General features: G+C 38.3%; 1 protein-coding gene across 1 annotated transcript in view; it reads left to right on the top strand.

The window, feature by feature from the left end:
• GRIA2 (glutamate ionotropic receptor AMPA type subunit 2) overlaps nucleotides 1-16,611 on the top strand; it is an 83,047-nt gene that overhangs the window by 25,909 nt on the left and 40,527 nt on the right. Inside the window, exons 3-4 of the mRNA XM_083862414.1 lie at nucleotides 11,673-11,912; nucleotides 16,015-16,211. Coding sequence (XP_083718540.1) covers nucleotides 11,673-11,912; nucleotides 16,015-16,211 — 437 coding nt within the window. The remainder of the gene's footprint in view (nucleotides 1-11,672; nucleotides 11,913-16,014; nucleotides 16,212-16,611) is intronic.

The following is a 16,611-nucleotide window of genomic DNA, read 5'->3' as shown; positions in this document are numbered from 1 at the left end:
TTGCTTTACTGAGGGAGACATAGTAAATAGTGTTGGTAAATATTTTATTGATTATTTGTCTCAGGTATATTATGGTAAATTTTTAAAGCATAGGAACAGTGAGGGTGGGTGAATGGGATATTCTTATAAAGCCAAATCTAGTAATCCTGTAAGCCTCTGCAAAACATATATTTAGAACATACATCATTCATACATAAATATAGAGAGAATATACGTAATGTAGCAGGAGGTTTGCAATAGAGAACTTAAAGGCCCAGATAATGTGATTCTCTGACACTATTTCAGTGCTGAGTGGGAATGTTTTTTCGTGCTGTTTAAGGCATTGCACAAGTTTCCTCTAGAAATTTTATTTTTAGTTTGTTGTAGTGTATAAGCATGTCTATACATAGCGTGCAGTACAATGCAGGTGCTCAAATTAGCTCAGGTAATATAGGCAAAACATAGAGGTTAAACAGTGTAAAATGTCATTAAAGTAATTAGCCCCATTTCTGTGAGAGCTGAACACAGGAAGAAAAAATCTGGAAGTATAATCTCAGTCACAGTGAAGCATGAGGATGAATCATTGCTTTATTAAAGTTAACTATGTTAAAGGTAACCAGTGTTAACTGATAATGATGTGCTGTATCACATCTTTGCAAGTTTCGTGGATGACTTAATCAGCCAACCCTAAATAAAAAAATTTTGAAACTTTTAATGCATTTTGAAATGCATCAAGTTATTGAATGTTAAAGCAATTGACAAAGATGAGGCAAGGAATGTTCTTGCTATGTTTGCAATGCATGCTCATTTTACTTTATCATTTTAAAGCTCTCCTTGCTGCTTTATTATTGAATAAGTTCTTCTCTTAATTAAATGTCATATAATCAGAACAAACAGCTGTTCACTAGAGTGACCTAATTAAGAGTATCTTACTGCTTTTTTGATCTGTATTACTAATAATGTTTATTAAATACTTCTTGAAAACTTCCCAAATAAATGATGCTTCTCTTACTTGTACAGTCATTGAAAAACAGGGCACGCAGATAGGAAGGTGTGTGATGTGAATACTGGACCATTTCTAAACACAAATAAAGTCTGACAAATTAGGTTAACGGCTGATTATCCCAATGAGTATCATAAATCTGCAAGATGTTGCAGGAAGTTAGACTATGGCTGGAAGTACTGCTAAAATGTCACCAAAAGAACCACATGAAGCCATCCTCTGCTGCAGGTCAGTGGTTTAGGCTGGAACAACACTGGGTGGAAGTTGTTACAGGTGGCAGAGATCCATCATTATTCCTATGAGGAATAGAAGCTCTTGGACTCGTGACAGCATGGGAAATTGTCTTTATTACTGTTACATTTAGTCATGAGTTTGTGTGAGATATTCCTCTCAGCAGAGTTATGCCAGAATTTTTAGTTAGCTAATTTACTTGCAGCTCAGGTTCAGCTGTCTGGAGGGAGGGGAGCTTAGGCTGGCTATGACAGGCTGTAGTACAGCTGTGTGCTGCAGGGCTGGCCATGCTGGAGAGACAAAGTGTAGGCTGCTCTGTGCAGGGTGAAGGAAATACGCTCCCAGCTGCATCATTTCAGACAGAGATATGAAAGCAATAAAAGGACTAAACATCTGACTCTCCGAATAAGATGTATGGCAGGTCACCAGTGACCAATTGGAAAATCACAGTTTATTCCTTTAAAAATGTAATATGGAGCCTTCTTCAGAAGTAATAGATCACTTTCATATCTTCCAGTGTACTTTCTCTGCCTCATGAAATCCTCTTCATTCTTACAGCAGTTTTCTTAAGATTCATTCCAGATTTTTTATTTTTTATCCTTAGGAGAGAACCTCAGAGTCTTTTCTTGTAGCTATTCCCATCCTTCTAAAAGAGCAATTCTGTGTTGAAACCATGTTTCCTTTTAGGTGGTGTTAGACAATCTGTTCAGGAGTTGGTCCTTGTAGTTCAATTAAAGAAAAACAAGTTGGTAAATCGAATCCAAATCTGTCAACATTTTAACAAAAAGTACTTTTGCCTACCAAGTTAATTTTATTTCTTTCCAAATCCTTTTACAATTTTTCAAAGATAGTTTTACACAATGACATTTTCTTGGGAACTGGAATATGATTAGTTTAATGAAATGTAGAAATGGGATGCTTCCAGCAATGCTGATTAAGGGGAAGAGGAGATGATGAATATTCTGTTGTATATAACATTTCTGGTTTGAAAATATGTGTGAAAATGGTTATGCTAAAAATGGAGAATTACATTTTTAGTTGGGATAAATTATATTGGCTCTGTTAAATTCAGTAGAGTTATGCTGATTGAACAAAATGAGCCTGACCCTGAAATAGATGACTTCTCCATGACTTGTACTGTGGCTCCAGAAAGCCAGTAGCCTCTTCTTAGATTTGATTATTTGCTTCTATATCTAGGAGGTAATACTTTGTTGGACACTAAATTTTGTGTTACTACGAAGTTTAGAAACACTGTCAGAAAGGCATATTTGCAAGGTGAGTTCTTAGATCTGAAGGAAACTGATGGACTTAAAGTTTGTATAATCAAATGGAAACAGAACGGGTGTTATTTGAGGTGACAGGAGGAGAGAAAGAAGTGAGGCAGGGGAGAAGAGCTTCCTGAAGAATATCTGAAGTTTGGAGAAAAGACAAAGTAATATTTCTGTTATTTAATAGAGTTCCCAGGTCACTATATTTGGGGTTCAGGAAATATTATATCTCCTTCAGCTGGAGAAAATGGAGATTTAGACAAGTATCCTAGGGTCCTAGCAGTGAAGAATTGTGTAAGAATTTTGTGGAATATGAACTCTTTTTTTCCTTCATGAGGAAAATTGCATTTTAATTTTATTCCAGGGATCTTATTTGATTCGTAAAAACATAATAGTTTTAACAGTATTCTTTCCAGCAGTGTTTGTAATGATTTCTTTTGCATCGTGGTAATTGTCCTAGCAATGAAAATGATTTTCAAATGCTTTACAGTGCACAGCCAAACAATATGTAATTGAATGCAACTGTCATTGAAACAAACTGTTTTTCTGACCTGTTGTTTCATTGTGAACATGATGTTTATTTACCACCTTCATTATTGCAGCATTAGCATATAGAGAAGCTGTGCCTATCATCATGTACTTTCCTAACAGATGGCTACTAAGTTCTTGAAGGCTTTTTTGTGCTGCCTAAAATATCTCATATTGGCACAAAGTTTCCTTCCTCAGTGTGAGATATGATTGACTGGTTGAAATAGATTAATCTGCCTCTCCTGTGTCTTTTGAGCTTGTTTTATACTGCAGCAAACCAGGTTTTGAGCCTAATTTTACAAAATGATCAAAGCTGCTTTTGCTAATAACAAGGTGTGGAAAGTTCCATTCAGTTGCATAATCTCTGAGCAAACAGTTCAGGTTGTAGCAACAACTGAAGCAACTGAAGACGGCATTTCTGCCAGGAAAGGTGCAAAAAAAAAAAAAATAAAAAAAGCTTTATATCTGCTCTGCCATAATTGTCCTCTACAGACGTTCCAGTCTCGGGATTTAAATTCTTTCTTTTCCAGTCTCTGAGGCTGTGAGAATTTTGCTAGTCAGCTCTGTGAAAAACTGAGTCCCCTCTGTTGTGATACAGACCAATGGTTTGCCAGCTCACTGTCGGGTGCTGTAAGTCACGTTTTGTGCCTTAATGCAGAGTGTGCAGGTGAGGACGTTCATTACTGAGCTGTTTATGAGCACCACTTTGTTCTTTGTGTGTGAGCTCAATATTCAATGATCACCTTTCCCAGTGAGGTCTGGTTTGTTTTGGGTTTTTTTTCGCCATAAGATATGTGTATGAACAATTTGCAAAGAGGAAAATACACACTTTAGGTCAGTATTGAGTGGCTGTAATTTTGGGCAGATTTTCTTAAATGCTTGAAACAAGATAAAACTCCACATTTATTGGGGCTGGAATTAAAATTTGCAGAGATAAAAGGGAAGGTCTTTTCAGTGTAATTCAGTGTTTTGTTATCCAGAAGTATAGTGTATTTTTAGTTCTGATTGCCATTGAGGTTTTTAATTGGCATTGATTGCCTCTCAGCTTTGGTAAAGCGTATCTTGGAATTCTAAAATGCGAGCTTTTATTTGGGTTCTGTGCCCTATGCTTTATTGAACACCACCATGAAGCTTTGGTCTGTTGTCTTTCAGTTATTATGCTCTACTTTGCGCCTTGGAGAACTGTTTTCTTCCTAATTTCAGTTAGCCTACCATGGCCTTTAGAAAAAATTATTTCTACCTCAAGTTGTTCTGCTTAAAACATATATTTTTTGTGGTTCTAAATATCCCTCTGAATGGACTTGGGTGATTCCTTAGGCCTTGCTCAATCTTCCTGAGGAGTAGCTTATATCTAGGAGGTAATTGTAGAATCAGAATGGGTAAAATAGACCATGCAGACTATATCGATAATATTAGCTGAAAAAAAATTAGTCTGGGAAAGTGTATGCAATATGCTGTCTGCTGTGTTGCAGTTTTTGTAATGGCTTTGGAAGCAATCCATACTTTTTTCATTTTTACAATGATTTTTGATACCGTTTCAATCATATGTGAATTCTTTCTTTTCTTTGTGGTTCCTGCTTATTTTTTGTTCCACCCATTGTTCCTTTCCACTGTCTGCTTATTCATAACGTGGTCTTTCAGAAGCTGAAATGATTGTGTAAACGGAGCATTCAGTTTCTACATCTTGTTCCTGGCTACTTCTGACTCATCTACCAACTTTTCAAACCAATGAGTGTTTCCTTTGTGTTTTGGTCTCTTTTGGAGAGGCAGTGCTTGACTCTTTCTTTATACTTATGCTATAGTTTCTTTCTCACAGAAGAGTATGATTATTCCATTGTGCATGATTCAATAATTGCACTGAATACTTACTTCCCTATGCTAATATTAAAACAGTTTTGTTAGCACTAATGATATACCAAGGTATTACAATGAAATAATATATAAAGCCACATTAATATTGGACAGCATTTGAAATGTAAGCACTGAACGTCAAATACTTTCTCATTTTAAATTTTCATCTGTGGACAGAAACCAAATGTCAAAATTCTCATAAATAAAGATCTGGAAGTATGTCAAGAGTCATGATACCAGTGTTTGGAAATCTACCTGTAACCAGGTAGTATTAAACATTTGTTTTAGTAAGTAATTAGCACTTTGCAATTTTCTTTTTCCAATTTGTCTCTGAATGTAAAAAATTATTAGGTTCATTACTTTCCCTTTGGTGAATACTGAAGGAAGAAAATCTTGGCTTAGGAGGACTTAATCAGAATTTCTAAGCATATGTATTCAAATCCAACTGTTTCTGTGTGATTTAATGATTCAGTTCTTCAGTAATGCAAACAAACAATCATTCCTTCACTGGAGTCACTTCATTGTGTAAAGCTTAGCATATTTGTAATATGTTTGTATTTGGAATTTGCAAGTGAACTGTTCAGCTGGCACTTCCTGAGCTTTGGGTTTAGGATGATATGCATCACAGAAATATGCTCTATATGATGAGAGGCAAAGAGTGTAGAGTGCTGTATTTCTTTGTTTCTGAAGAACCAGTTATGACCAAAGTGGTCAATATCAGGTTATCCTGCTTACAGAGTTTGTTGACAAAACAGAATCCTGAAATGGAGAAGGTGGGAAAGAGAGAAAGGTCTGAATGCATCGTGGCAAAAAGGAGTTCTAAGAAGCAGATGTAGTTAACAATGGAAGAGTTAATAATGGAGCAAGCAGTTTTGGATGCCCTCTGACAGGGCACTTATTTCTCATTGCAGGCTTAAGCATAATTATGTTGTTGAGCAAAGCTGACCCCTAGTTTTTGGAATAAAAGTCTAGGGCACCTTTTTGTGCTCTGGAAAAAAAGGCAAGCTAGGTTTGTGCCTGACAATGTTTGTAGAACAAGAAGTCAAATATAAAATACTTAAACCTTTACTATAACAAAACCTTCTGGTAATTGTTCCTTCTCAAGAATCATTATTTACCCTGTTTCTTGGAATTCACAGGTATTTGTCATTCTAGGAGAATCTCTTTAGAAAAGTAATCACCAAATGAACTTACTATATTCTTCCCCTTTTGTTGCTAAGTAAGCCATGGACTATTTCTAGAAAGGATCCAAATTCATATAGGAGATCTTGAAAGAAATCAATCTTGGCAGTTGGTTTTAATGTCATTAATGAAGCAGATCTTTCATATTTCAATGGCTTATGAGTCCTAATCATCAGGATTTTTTTTTTTTTACTCTAATAATTGTGAACAGCTTGTGATTCACCATTATAAAACTAATGTCTTCCAGCAATAGCAACATGACTGTAGATGTAGTCTGAGGTGGGAATCCTGCCAAAAACAATTGCAGTTTCTGCATTATCCTCTGGGTCACCATTATATTTGGAAATACCATCCCTTCTTTTTCCTTCTGCTCCTAAAAGACAAAAAAAACCCATTAGAATTGCAAGAATTTGTGTTTAGACAATGTCTAAATGTTTATTTGTAGCATGTTTTTATTACATAGCATAGGTGCCTGCCCACTTACCTTTAGTGGAATTTCACAGAGAAAAGCACAACACTGAGATTCTTCTGTGTGACATTGTGACACTGATCACTGCTGATGAAAATTTATTTTTACCTGGATTATAGTTGATCCTGATTTTTCTGGTTGACCCAGATGTGAGTTATGTCCATACTTGAAGATTTGTGTTAGAGAGATTTTATTTCACATTGAGGGAGCCGTGGTTGAATTAAATGAGACATTGTATCTGTTTGACGGGTTTCATATTAATTTTAAAAATACATTTTTTTTTCTTTTATCATATATCTGTTGGGATTGTTTACCCATGTGTGAGTAATTTAGCTTTTAAACTGCAGCTCTTCTAGGTACTTAGAACTGCAGTGGTGTGACTTTTCCAGCTGGAGGTGGTGCTTTTTACTTGTCTTTCACTCTGTGCAGGAGAAGACATCAAAATTCCAGTTTTACCAACCTTCCTCAGAAGAAGGCATGTATGTAAGGACTGATGATTTATCAGGTGTAGAGACTGTTAAACAAAGAGTTGTTCACTGTGTTAATGCAAGAATGCTGTATTTGAGTAAGTCATGATGAGAGGAGGTATGAGTTAGTGCCTTGTCAGGGAGGATGTTCAGTTTGAAGAAATAGCAGTTGTCTTCTGAAGAGAGTAGGGTGGATGCATGTTTGTGTCACTGAGGAGGTACAGTGGAGCACAGGCCAGCAGTACTGACAGGGCTGTCCTGTGGATGGAAGGTGGAATAACACCTTTTACCCTCTCATGGGTTAACCCTACCAGCTGAAAAGCACTCACAGCCACTCACTCTCCCCTCTGTCCCCAGCGTACAAAGAAGAAGAAAGGAAGAGCAAAAGTGAGAAAACTCATGGGTCAAGGTAAAGGTCTCCAGTGTCAGGAAACTGAGGAGAGGATGGGTGGTGATTCTGAAGAGGCATCACCTATGGTTTCAAATTTTCAGGTTGTTCGCTGCTGTAGGGAACATTATTCCATCTAAAGAGTTCCCTAAAATCTCTGACTCGTGATGGAAGAAAAGCAGTGTGACAGGAGAAATGCATCCCAGGTGTTGGCAGTAGTGACACAAAACATTTTTATTTTTCAGTGGTCCTTTGATGAGATTGTTGTCATCTCTGTCACCTTATATGCAGTATTAAAATGGTTTAATACAGAAAGTCACAGTAGTGTACAAGTAAGTCTTTGCAGGTTCTCATCCAAGAATCCAGAAGTAAACTGATGCTCTATTTTTATGTGTATTTTTGAAGGTGAGTTATGAGGCATTAATGCCTTTATTGTAGCAAGTTCAGACGATATTTGCCTTCGCTGCAGATGGGAAACAATCATTCATGGCTGTGTGGGGGGGTAGTGGGTTGGTTTTGCCTCAGCGAGAGCATAATGATGTTCAATAGAACAAGGAGTTCCAGTAACTTAAACAGTAAAGCTATTCAGAAAATTCATAGCCTTTTTCAGAAATCTTTGTTCAACATGACAGTGCTGTACAGAGACAGGGCTCTGATGGGAACATGCTGCCACACAGGTGTTGGGCTGGAGGGTGGAGCCTGCTCTGGCCAGTACTGACCAGCAGCAGGGAACACTCCTGTGGAAGGTGTGCCTGGGCAGGGCTCTGGGAGATGAGTGAGTTGAGGAGTAGCAGGGAGAGCAAGAGAGAGAGAGACTAAAAGCTGTCTGCTTTCCCTGACACAGGCTGGACAGGCAGCCTTGATAAATGACACAGAGGATTCCCTTTCCTCTCTCTGCCTGGGTGAACACAGTGACTGAAGGGGTAGAGGGCAATGGGTTTCTGCCTGGTGTAGCTGGTGTGTCTCCTCTGTGACTGCCCCACCTTCAGAGGCATCCTCCTATGACAGGTATGAGGCTCTGCAGGTGAAACTGAGCAAGGACAGTGATTCATCCAGCATGGAGGTGTTGCTGAGGTTGGCCTGCTCTCTGCTTCCATAAAGAAAAAGGATGGGTCATTTCCATCGGAGAGTCCCCTCTGAAGGGAACAGAAGGCACCTTATGCCAACCAGCCCTGCCTCCTAGGACAGAGTTTAAGTCACGGAGACAAAGCTTCCTGCCCTGAATACTGCCTTTGATTGATCATCCTTGATTGATTTTTTTCATGTAGGCAGTAATGAAGTTGCAACAAGAAGTCCAAGCAAGTCTCTGAAGACTGTCCCAAGTCCCTGAAATCTCTCTAAGAGCAACCAAGAGACTTCAGGGACTTGGGACAACTGGTTGAGGGATCAGGAGCACAAGTGGCATTTTTCTCTCTCTTGCCAGATGAAGAGAAGACGAGGGAAGAAGCAGAAGAAAACAGCAAGCCAGCAGATCAATACCTGGCTCTAAGACTGGTGTCATCAGTAGAATTTTGATTTTTAGGGGGTTTTTTTGTGGTCATGGGTCAGTTGACTTGATATCAAATCTGCTAGGACTGTGGAGGTCCCGTTGTCTGGAAATTAGCAAAGGTGACCCATCTACAAGAGCTGGAAGGATAACCTGGCCTGTCTGCCAGACCTTGCTGCTGGGGAAGGTCATCTTGAATGCTGGCACTAGGCACATGCAGGTCAAACAGGTGATCAGGTCCTGCCAGCACAGATTTGTGAAAAGCAGGTTCTGCTCATGCAGCCTGATCTCCTTCTGTGGCAAGACAACCTGCTTGGTGGATGAGGGAAAGGCTGTAAATCTTGTCTACCTGGTTTTAGTAAAGCCTTTGACACCATTTTCCACAGTATTCTCCTGGAGAAACTGACTGCTTATGGCTTGGAGGAGTAAAAAGCTGGCTGGATGGTCAGCCCAGAGAGCAGTGGTGAATGGAATTGCATCCAGCTGGCAGCCAGTCACACGTGGTGTCTCCCAGGACACAGTGTTGGGGCCAGCCCTGTTTGATGTATTTACCAAGCATCGGGACAAGAGGATCAAGTGTACCCTTGGTCAGTTTGCAGAGGACACCAAGCTGGGTGGTGTGTTGATCTGGTGGAGGGCTGGAAGGCTCCACAGAGGGGTCTGGAGAGGCTGAATTATGGGCCAAGGCCAATTGTATGAGGCTCAACAAGGCCAGATGCCAGGTCCTGTGCTTGGATCACAACAACCCCACTACAGGCTGGGGGAGGAGCAGCTGGAAAGCTGCCCTGTGGAAAAGGACCTGGGGGTGCTGGTTAACAGCCAGCTGAACATGAGCCAAGCCAGCACATGCAGAGGTGGCCAAGAGGGCCAATGGCATCCTGGTCTGGATCAGAAATGGTGTGGTCAGCAGGACCAGGGCACTGATTGTTCCACAGTACTTGACACTGGTGAGGCCACACCTCAAATCCTGTGTCCAATTCTGGGCCCCTCACTAAAGGAAGGACATTGAGGTGCTGAAGCATGTCCAGAGGAGGCAGATGGAGCTGGGGAAGGGTCTGGAGCACAAGACTTGTGAGGACCAACTGGGGGAGCTGGGGATATTGAGTGTGGAGCAAAGGAAGCTCAGAGGAGACCTTATTACTCTCTACAACTGCCTGGAAGGAGGGTGTAGCAATGTGGAAGTTGGTCTCCTCTCAGATAACAAGCAATGGAAGAGGAAATGGCCTCAAGTTAGGATAGGGGATATTTAGACTGGATATCAGGAAAATTTATTCATAGGAGGGGTTGGGAGGCATTGGAACAATTATCCCAGGGAAGCTGTTGAGTAACTATCATGGATGTCTGTAAAAGATGTTGAGATGTGACACCTGGGGACATGGTTTAGTGACAGACTTTGCAATGGTTGGACTCTGATCTTAAAGGTCTTTTCCACTCAAAACAATTCTATGATTCTGTAATGATTTGTAGTTAGAATGGAAAAGGTTTGACCATCTTGTACTCTAGCCCTGTAAAACTTGCATCCTTTTATAAAGAGGTGTTACTCATCAAGTTTTTTGATCAGCTTTATTTTCTCACCTGAGGCAAAATTCTGACCTAATTAAAGTTAATAGGTGAAAACTTAAAACTGGCAGACTCAGAATTTCACTCATCCTGTTTAGGCGCTTTTAATTGGAGTATAGGAATAATTAGGGCATGAGAGATGAGTGGTAGCAGAAATACATAGGCAAAGCCACAAAAAGAAGATAGCAATGAGTAGTAACAGGCATAAAGGGATAATATTCCTTTTAAAAAAAGAAACATAATTTTAAAAATAAGGAAAGAATAAATTTGAAAGATAAAAATATATTATTAGTTCAAATCTAGGAAATTCTAAAAATAAACCAACTTATTTTTGCCCTTATATGAATTATATTCAAGGATTAGTGCACTAAATGGCTGGGCAAAATTAGCATCAATTACACAGTGATTTCTATCTATAAGCAGGTCAGGTGTCCCTAGTAGGATGTGTCTTGTTCAAGGTGACTCTGCAAACCAAAGAATGCATAAGTGATAAGTGTGAATTCATCAGAGATAAATATTTCCTTGTTGTACCCTGCACTTAGGCACTAGTGTACCCTGCAGTCTCAAAGAAAGGAACACCCCAGAAGAACCAGCTCTTTTGCACAGGCTGTCCTGGTCAGTCACATTCATCAACTGGCTTGAGTTGTCTCCAGTGTTTAAAAGTGAATGATCAGCAGGTTATTTACACCTATGAGGTTATTCTTCCTGCAGTGTGACCGCAAGTGTCATCCAGAAGGACCAGCTTTTGCTGAGTCCTACAAACCAGGAATTAAAATAATGCTTTCATATGAGAGGGTTTAGAAGCAAACAGGCTTCTTACTACTCTTGATAGATTTGGGTTTAGTTTTGGCTTTGTGTTTCCACAAATGGAAAGTTATTTAAAGAATTTTGCAAAAAGCTCAGTGGCTCTTGACCTCAGAGGCAGTTTATTTTTAACATGACAAAACATCTATTTCCATAATGCTGTGTGTGGTCATAACGTCTCATTTTTTGAATTGCAACTGCCATTGATGTCTGTCATCACTATTCTTTACAACATAAATTGAATTTAAGAATAAATTGGTGAGTTTTATCATCTAGGAGTGTGCACCACGTATCTGATACTTTTTTTTGTTGTTTTTTCTAGTGTATTTTTTGCCTGGTATTTAAGTGATCAGACACTTTTCAGACACACATTTCTTATAAATATATACGTTATAAGTTGCTAATAATTTTTTAAAATAAATTCTCCCACTAATCTTCTGTCTTTCTTCTTTCTAGTCTGCTCCCAGTTTTCAAGAGGAGTCTTTGCTATTTTTGGATTCTATGACAAGAAGTCTGTAAATACCATAACATCATTCTGTGGGACTCTTCATGTCTCCTTCATAACTCCCAGCTTCCCAACAGATGGAACACATCCCTTTGTCATCCAGATGAGACCTGACCTCAAGGGAGCTCTTCTGAGCTTGATCGAATACTATCAGTGGACCAAGTTTGCATATTTGTATGACAGTGACAGAGGTAAGGTGTGGCACTTTTAACCTGCACCCTGTTTGGCAGGTGTATCTCATTGAAATCTGAAATTCATATTAGATAAGTAGATGATGGAGGAATTATTTACCTCCAACAAGTGCAAGTGTAATTGAGTCAAGTGTTTCTTGAATTTAGACATGAGCTTTTGGGACAGAAACAAAATTGTTTAAATGAGAGTGAAATTATTGTGGTATGCAATGCGAGATTAGTCACGTGCTGTAAAACAGTTTCTATGTAAAGTTTCTTCATTTTTTGTTAAAAACAAAACATCTAAGGAGAAAAAAAATCTGGGCATGAAGGGCTATCTGCTACCACGGGTTCACTTCATGTATGCAAAATCCATAGTTGGGCACCAAGAAAGCAATACATCTTGGATGCAGTCAGTCCCTGCTTTTGGTATCGAATTCCTCGCCTCTGTTGAGCTTAGATTTTATTGTTGGCGTTGATAAACCCAAACTTGTTGCTTAGAATCAATAACTCCACCATATGACTTTCTCAGGCCCTTTTATGGCTGTAGTAGTAATAATGTAACAGTTTATGAACCTGAAAATGTCACTGGCAAATTGTGGTATATCAGTTATTTTTCTGAGAGGAAGCAGCTTTATCCAGAAAAAGTGGGATTTTTTAAATTGCTTTTTCCAGAATTCCATTATTATCATTCCATTTTCAGGTTGTCACTTAGTAGTCCTTGGTTAAATTTCTTCTATTCTTACCTACTCTTATTCTCTTTAAAAGAGGCTATTTTGTAGCTTGTCTGCATATCCATTGGTCAGAGTTAAATATTAAGTGCATTTTAAATTATAAAATGCTAATAGAGTTAAAGCATGGTTATACCACTCCATGGTTTGTTGAGTAGTGGGGTAACTTTAAATTCCCTGCATTCTGATGCCATTTTATATACAACGTTCAGAAGCTGAAGGGATCTCCTCAAGAGAGTTCTGTATCACTTTGGTAAGCACTCAAGTTAGAAGAACTAATCCTGGTATAATGTCAAAAGGTAATGTCATGTGGAACAATGAATCCTAAGCTCATTTCTCTGGCAGTTCCTCTTTAAATTCACATTAGAATCAAAAACATTCACTGTGTTTTTAGAAAGGACAGGTGTAAAACTACTTTCTTAGCCAGTACTCTGTCAATCATCTAGCAATGGGCAGAGTGTGACCTGCATGTGATTTATATTTAGGAAGTCCTGAAAAACACCTAGTTCTTGTGAGCTGCACTGTCAGGATCTGGCCAAGAATAACAGCATGAGATTGTTCTTTCTAGCCACCCTTTGGTTCTTCCTTTTTTTCCTTATGTGTTGGTTTTATTTGTGCAAGGCACCCCAGTGATAACAAGCTCCAAGGCATGGAGCTCCTGCCTTTATGTGGAGTAAATTGTTGCTCCTCAGTGCTCCCCACAGATTGTGTGAGGACAACCTGCAGAGTCAAGCAGTTTGTAGGCAGCTACATTGACATCAAATCCCAGATAGACGAGTCTGCAGTTCCTTTAAGCACTTTTGCCTGTTAATGTAATGATAGTGATGTATATTTAAGGAATTCTATAGAATTGAAGCTGTTTCCACCTTCAGGAGGGAGGTAAAAAAGGCAAAGAGACTTATTCTTCATGGAATCTATGAAGGTTAATAAGAATTAGTTTGATGACTATTCCTAAAGAATTGTATATTGCTAGTATTAGAGCACCTCTGTGGTTAGGGACTGATTGGGTAAAGTAAATGGGTAATTTCCTGTCATTCCATAAGGAATGAGGCCACTCAGTATATGTGTGCCCAAGATATTACTGTCTTCATATACTAGTTATGCTCATGTAATGTGTCCTTTACCATCCTTACCTCCTCTCTGCCATTACCAAATGAGTTTTAGAAAAAGTACTTGCATTATTGTAAGATTCTATCTGTAAAAGAATTGCTAAGTTATTCAGCCTCTCTTCTGTCTTCCTTTTTAAAGCTCACTGCTTTAAAAGTTAGTCTCATGGTAACCAAAAGAGGTTCAGGACATGAGTTTCCCAAGCAGAAGTGTTCCTGCAGCTTAAAAAATAGCAACCAAAGTTGCTGGAATTTTCTCCTCTGAAAAAACTTCCACTTTTGTTACTACTCTCCAGAAAATTTCACTTTCACGGTATTCTTGAAAATGCTTTCTGTTTGGTTGGTTTTGTTTTCATTTTGTTTGGTGATTTTGCAGTGTGTTATTGCTATCAGAATAAACTAACCTCTATGGGGATGACAAATCTGCCACCCCCCAAAAAAACAAAAAAACAAACAAAAAACAAAACAATCAATCCAGGCAGCCATTTGATATCTTCACAGAGAGAAAAGAGAAACCCTAGGAAAAGTAGAAGATCAGAGGAGTGAAATATAGGCACCCTTTGCATTGGGTAGTATTAGCATTAATAGTCCTTATTAATTTGTTCCTAGTTGAGATTGTTTAACTCAGAGGAAATTTAGACAGGTTGGAGGACCTGAAATCTGCTAAATGAGATTTGAAACAATTATTCAGAATAAATATGTTTCAGTTTGGCTGATCTGTTTTTTTTTGTAAAATTTTAATTCATAATTTCAAGAGTATTTTGAGGTTTAAACATACTTTAATGTTTTTTAGTGTTTTAAGATGCTCCCTGCGTCTCTCAGTTTGCTTATATTACTGATCTTCCCCTTTTAACACAAGTTCTTCAGATTAATCTTTAGCATTTGAAATAGTTTATATGTACTGATGGACTGTAGTTACCTGTGATTTTAAAACAAATATTCATTACATGACATACAAAACTTAATATCATTCTTTCTTAAAGAGACTTGGAAAACCAGAATTATATAAGATAATAATTCAATTTATGCTTTTGGAAGCCTGCCATTTTCTACCTCTGGTGATGACCAGTCTTGTGAAATGCTGTATGTCATTACCATTTTCACTGATGAAGCTGAATTGCTAAACACTGTCCGATCTTAATTTAATATTATACCTGCAGTCTGTGAGTCAAATCAATTCTTAGTGCTCTCCTTCTATATTTATGGGCATAACCACTATTATTTCTCATGAGAGTTATACCTGAAGCTCCCTTTACATACCACATCAGAATTCGTCTCAAAGAAATGACTCCAGATGTTTGGTGGTTTCAGGAGAGAAAAATGTGCAAAAATGTCAATTCTCTCGTAAGAAAGTCTAATTTTTTTTTTCTTATAGTAGTATCTGGTATCCCTAAAACTGCTCTCTAGAATCACGTAGAATTCTCTGATAGGAATTGAAACATGGTAAGTCTCATTTTTGTACTGCTGGAAATCATTAAAATTGTACTTTTTGTATAGCAAGATTTAATTTCCAGCAGTAATTTTCATGTTTCTCTACTACATTAGTTCATGCCTAAAAAGTGAAATTTGTCAAGTAAAGTCTTCACTGATTTTACAGTATATTGTAGGCAGTTGCATCTGTACAAACATTACAGCTTCCTATCAGGAACTTGCCAAAGTTACAAGATGGAAGCAAATTTCTCTACACTGCTTGTAGGTGTTAGCATTGAGCCTGCTTATCTATATGGAAAAATATATCTCAGCACATCCTTCATAATCAGGGACATTGGTGGAGGCAACAGAAATAATAAATCCATTACCATCACTGCAGAACGTGGGAATTCTGCCGTAGACTTCAGTGAGGTCTGGGTTTAAGTACTGCTCAACTGCTGGGAACAAAAGCTGTTCAGTAGCTTTTGTTTAAGCAGCTGATCCTTTAATAAGGCTGATCCTTTTGCTGTAATTGGATCACTCCTCTCCTAGAAGAACTCTTTCCCACTATGTGGGATTCCAGCAGTGGATCAGTGAAACCAGCGAAATCCAATTCTGAGGAGGGTTAAGCCAAACCCAAGGTTGTACTTACAAGACTTTACCTTGATGCCTTGCAGTGATGCAAATGGAAGTTTCATGCAATAATAATTGATTGGGATCACATATATCTTAGTTTCTGACTTCTGCCTACTTGTGACAGGTCAAACAAGTTACAGGACATCTTAAATGAGTGATCTCACAAATCACATTGTAGAAGCTTGTTAATTCCTAAGGCTTTGTCAGTCATATCTTCTGTTTTCTCCTGTGCTTCACTAGGCTTATCAACATTGCAAGCTGTGCTGGATTCTGCTGCTGAAAAGAAGTGGCAAGTGACTGCTATCAATGTAGGAAATATTAACAATGAGAGAAAAGATGAAACTTACCGTTCACTCTTTCAAGATCTAGAGGTAAAAAAGGAAAGACGAGTGATTTTGGACTGTGAACGTGATAAAGTCAACGACATTGTCGATCAGGTTTGCTGTTCTCCTTTCTTCAGTGACAGCAGTTAGCAGTATTCTATAAGTAAATGTAATGAGTGCATTTGTTTTGATGGTATTTTTGTGATTATTATGAGTTGTTTGACAGTGACTAGTCTGTATGGAGGACCACATACATGCCAGGCAGAAAGTGAACATGCAAATCCCATAATCCCTCCCTTTCCTCAAAGGCAAGATAATTCTATCTGGATGATCCTGTATAGTTTTCTATCCTGATTAAGTAAAATAAAAACAGTAATTTACAAAATACCTAGTTGAGACTATTTCACAACCTAAGTAGTATACTCTATTATACATGGTTGATACACTATTATATCTGATCCACTATAGGTAGTTATGTATAAGGATTAGTTCTTTTTACACCTAGAAGGTATTT

This window comes from Zosterops lateralis (assembly GCF_965231275.1).
Source record: "Zosterops lateralis genome assembly, chromosome: 5".
Taxonomy (NCBI): Eukaryota; Metazoa; Chordata; class Aves; order Passeriformes; family Zosteropidae; genus Zosterops; species Zosterops lateralis.
Note: the sequence above shows the minus strand (reverse complement) of the source record. Positions and strands in the feature narration are given on the sequence as shown.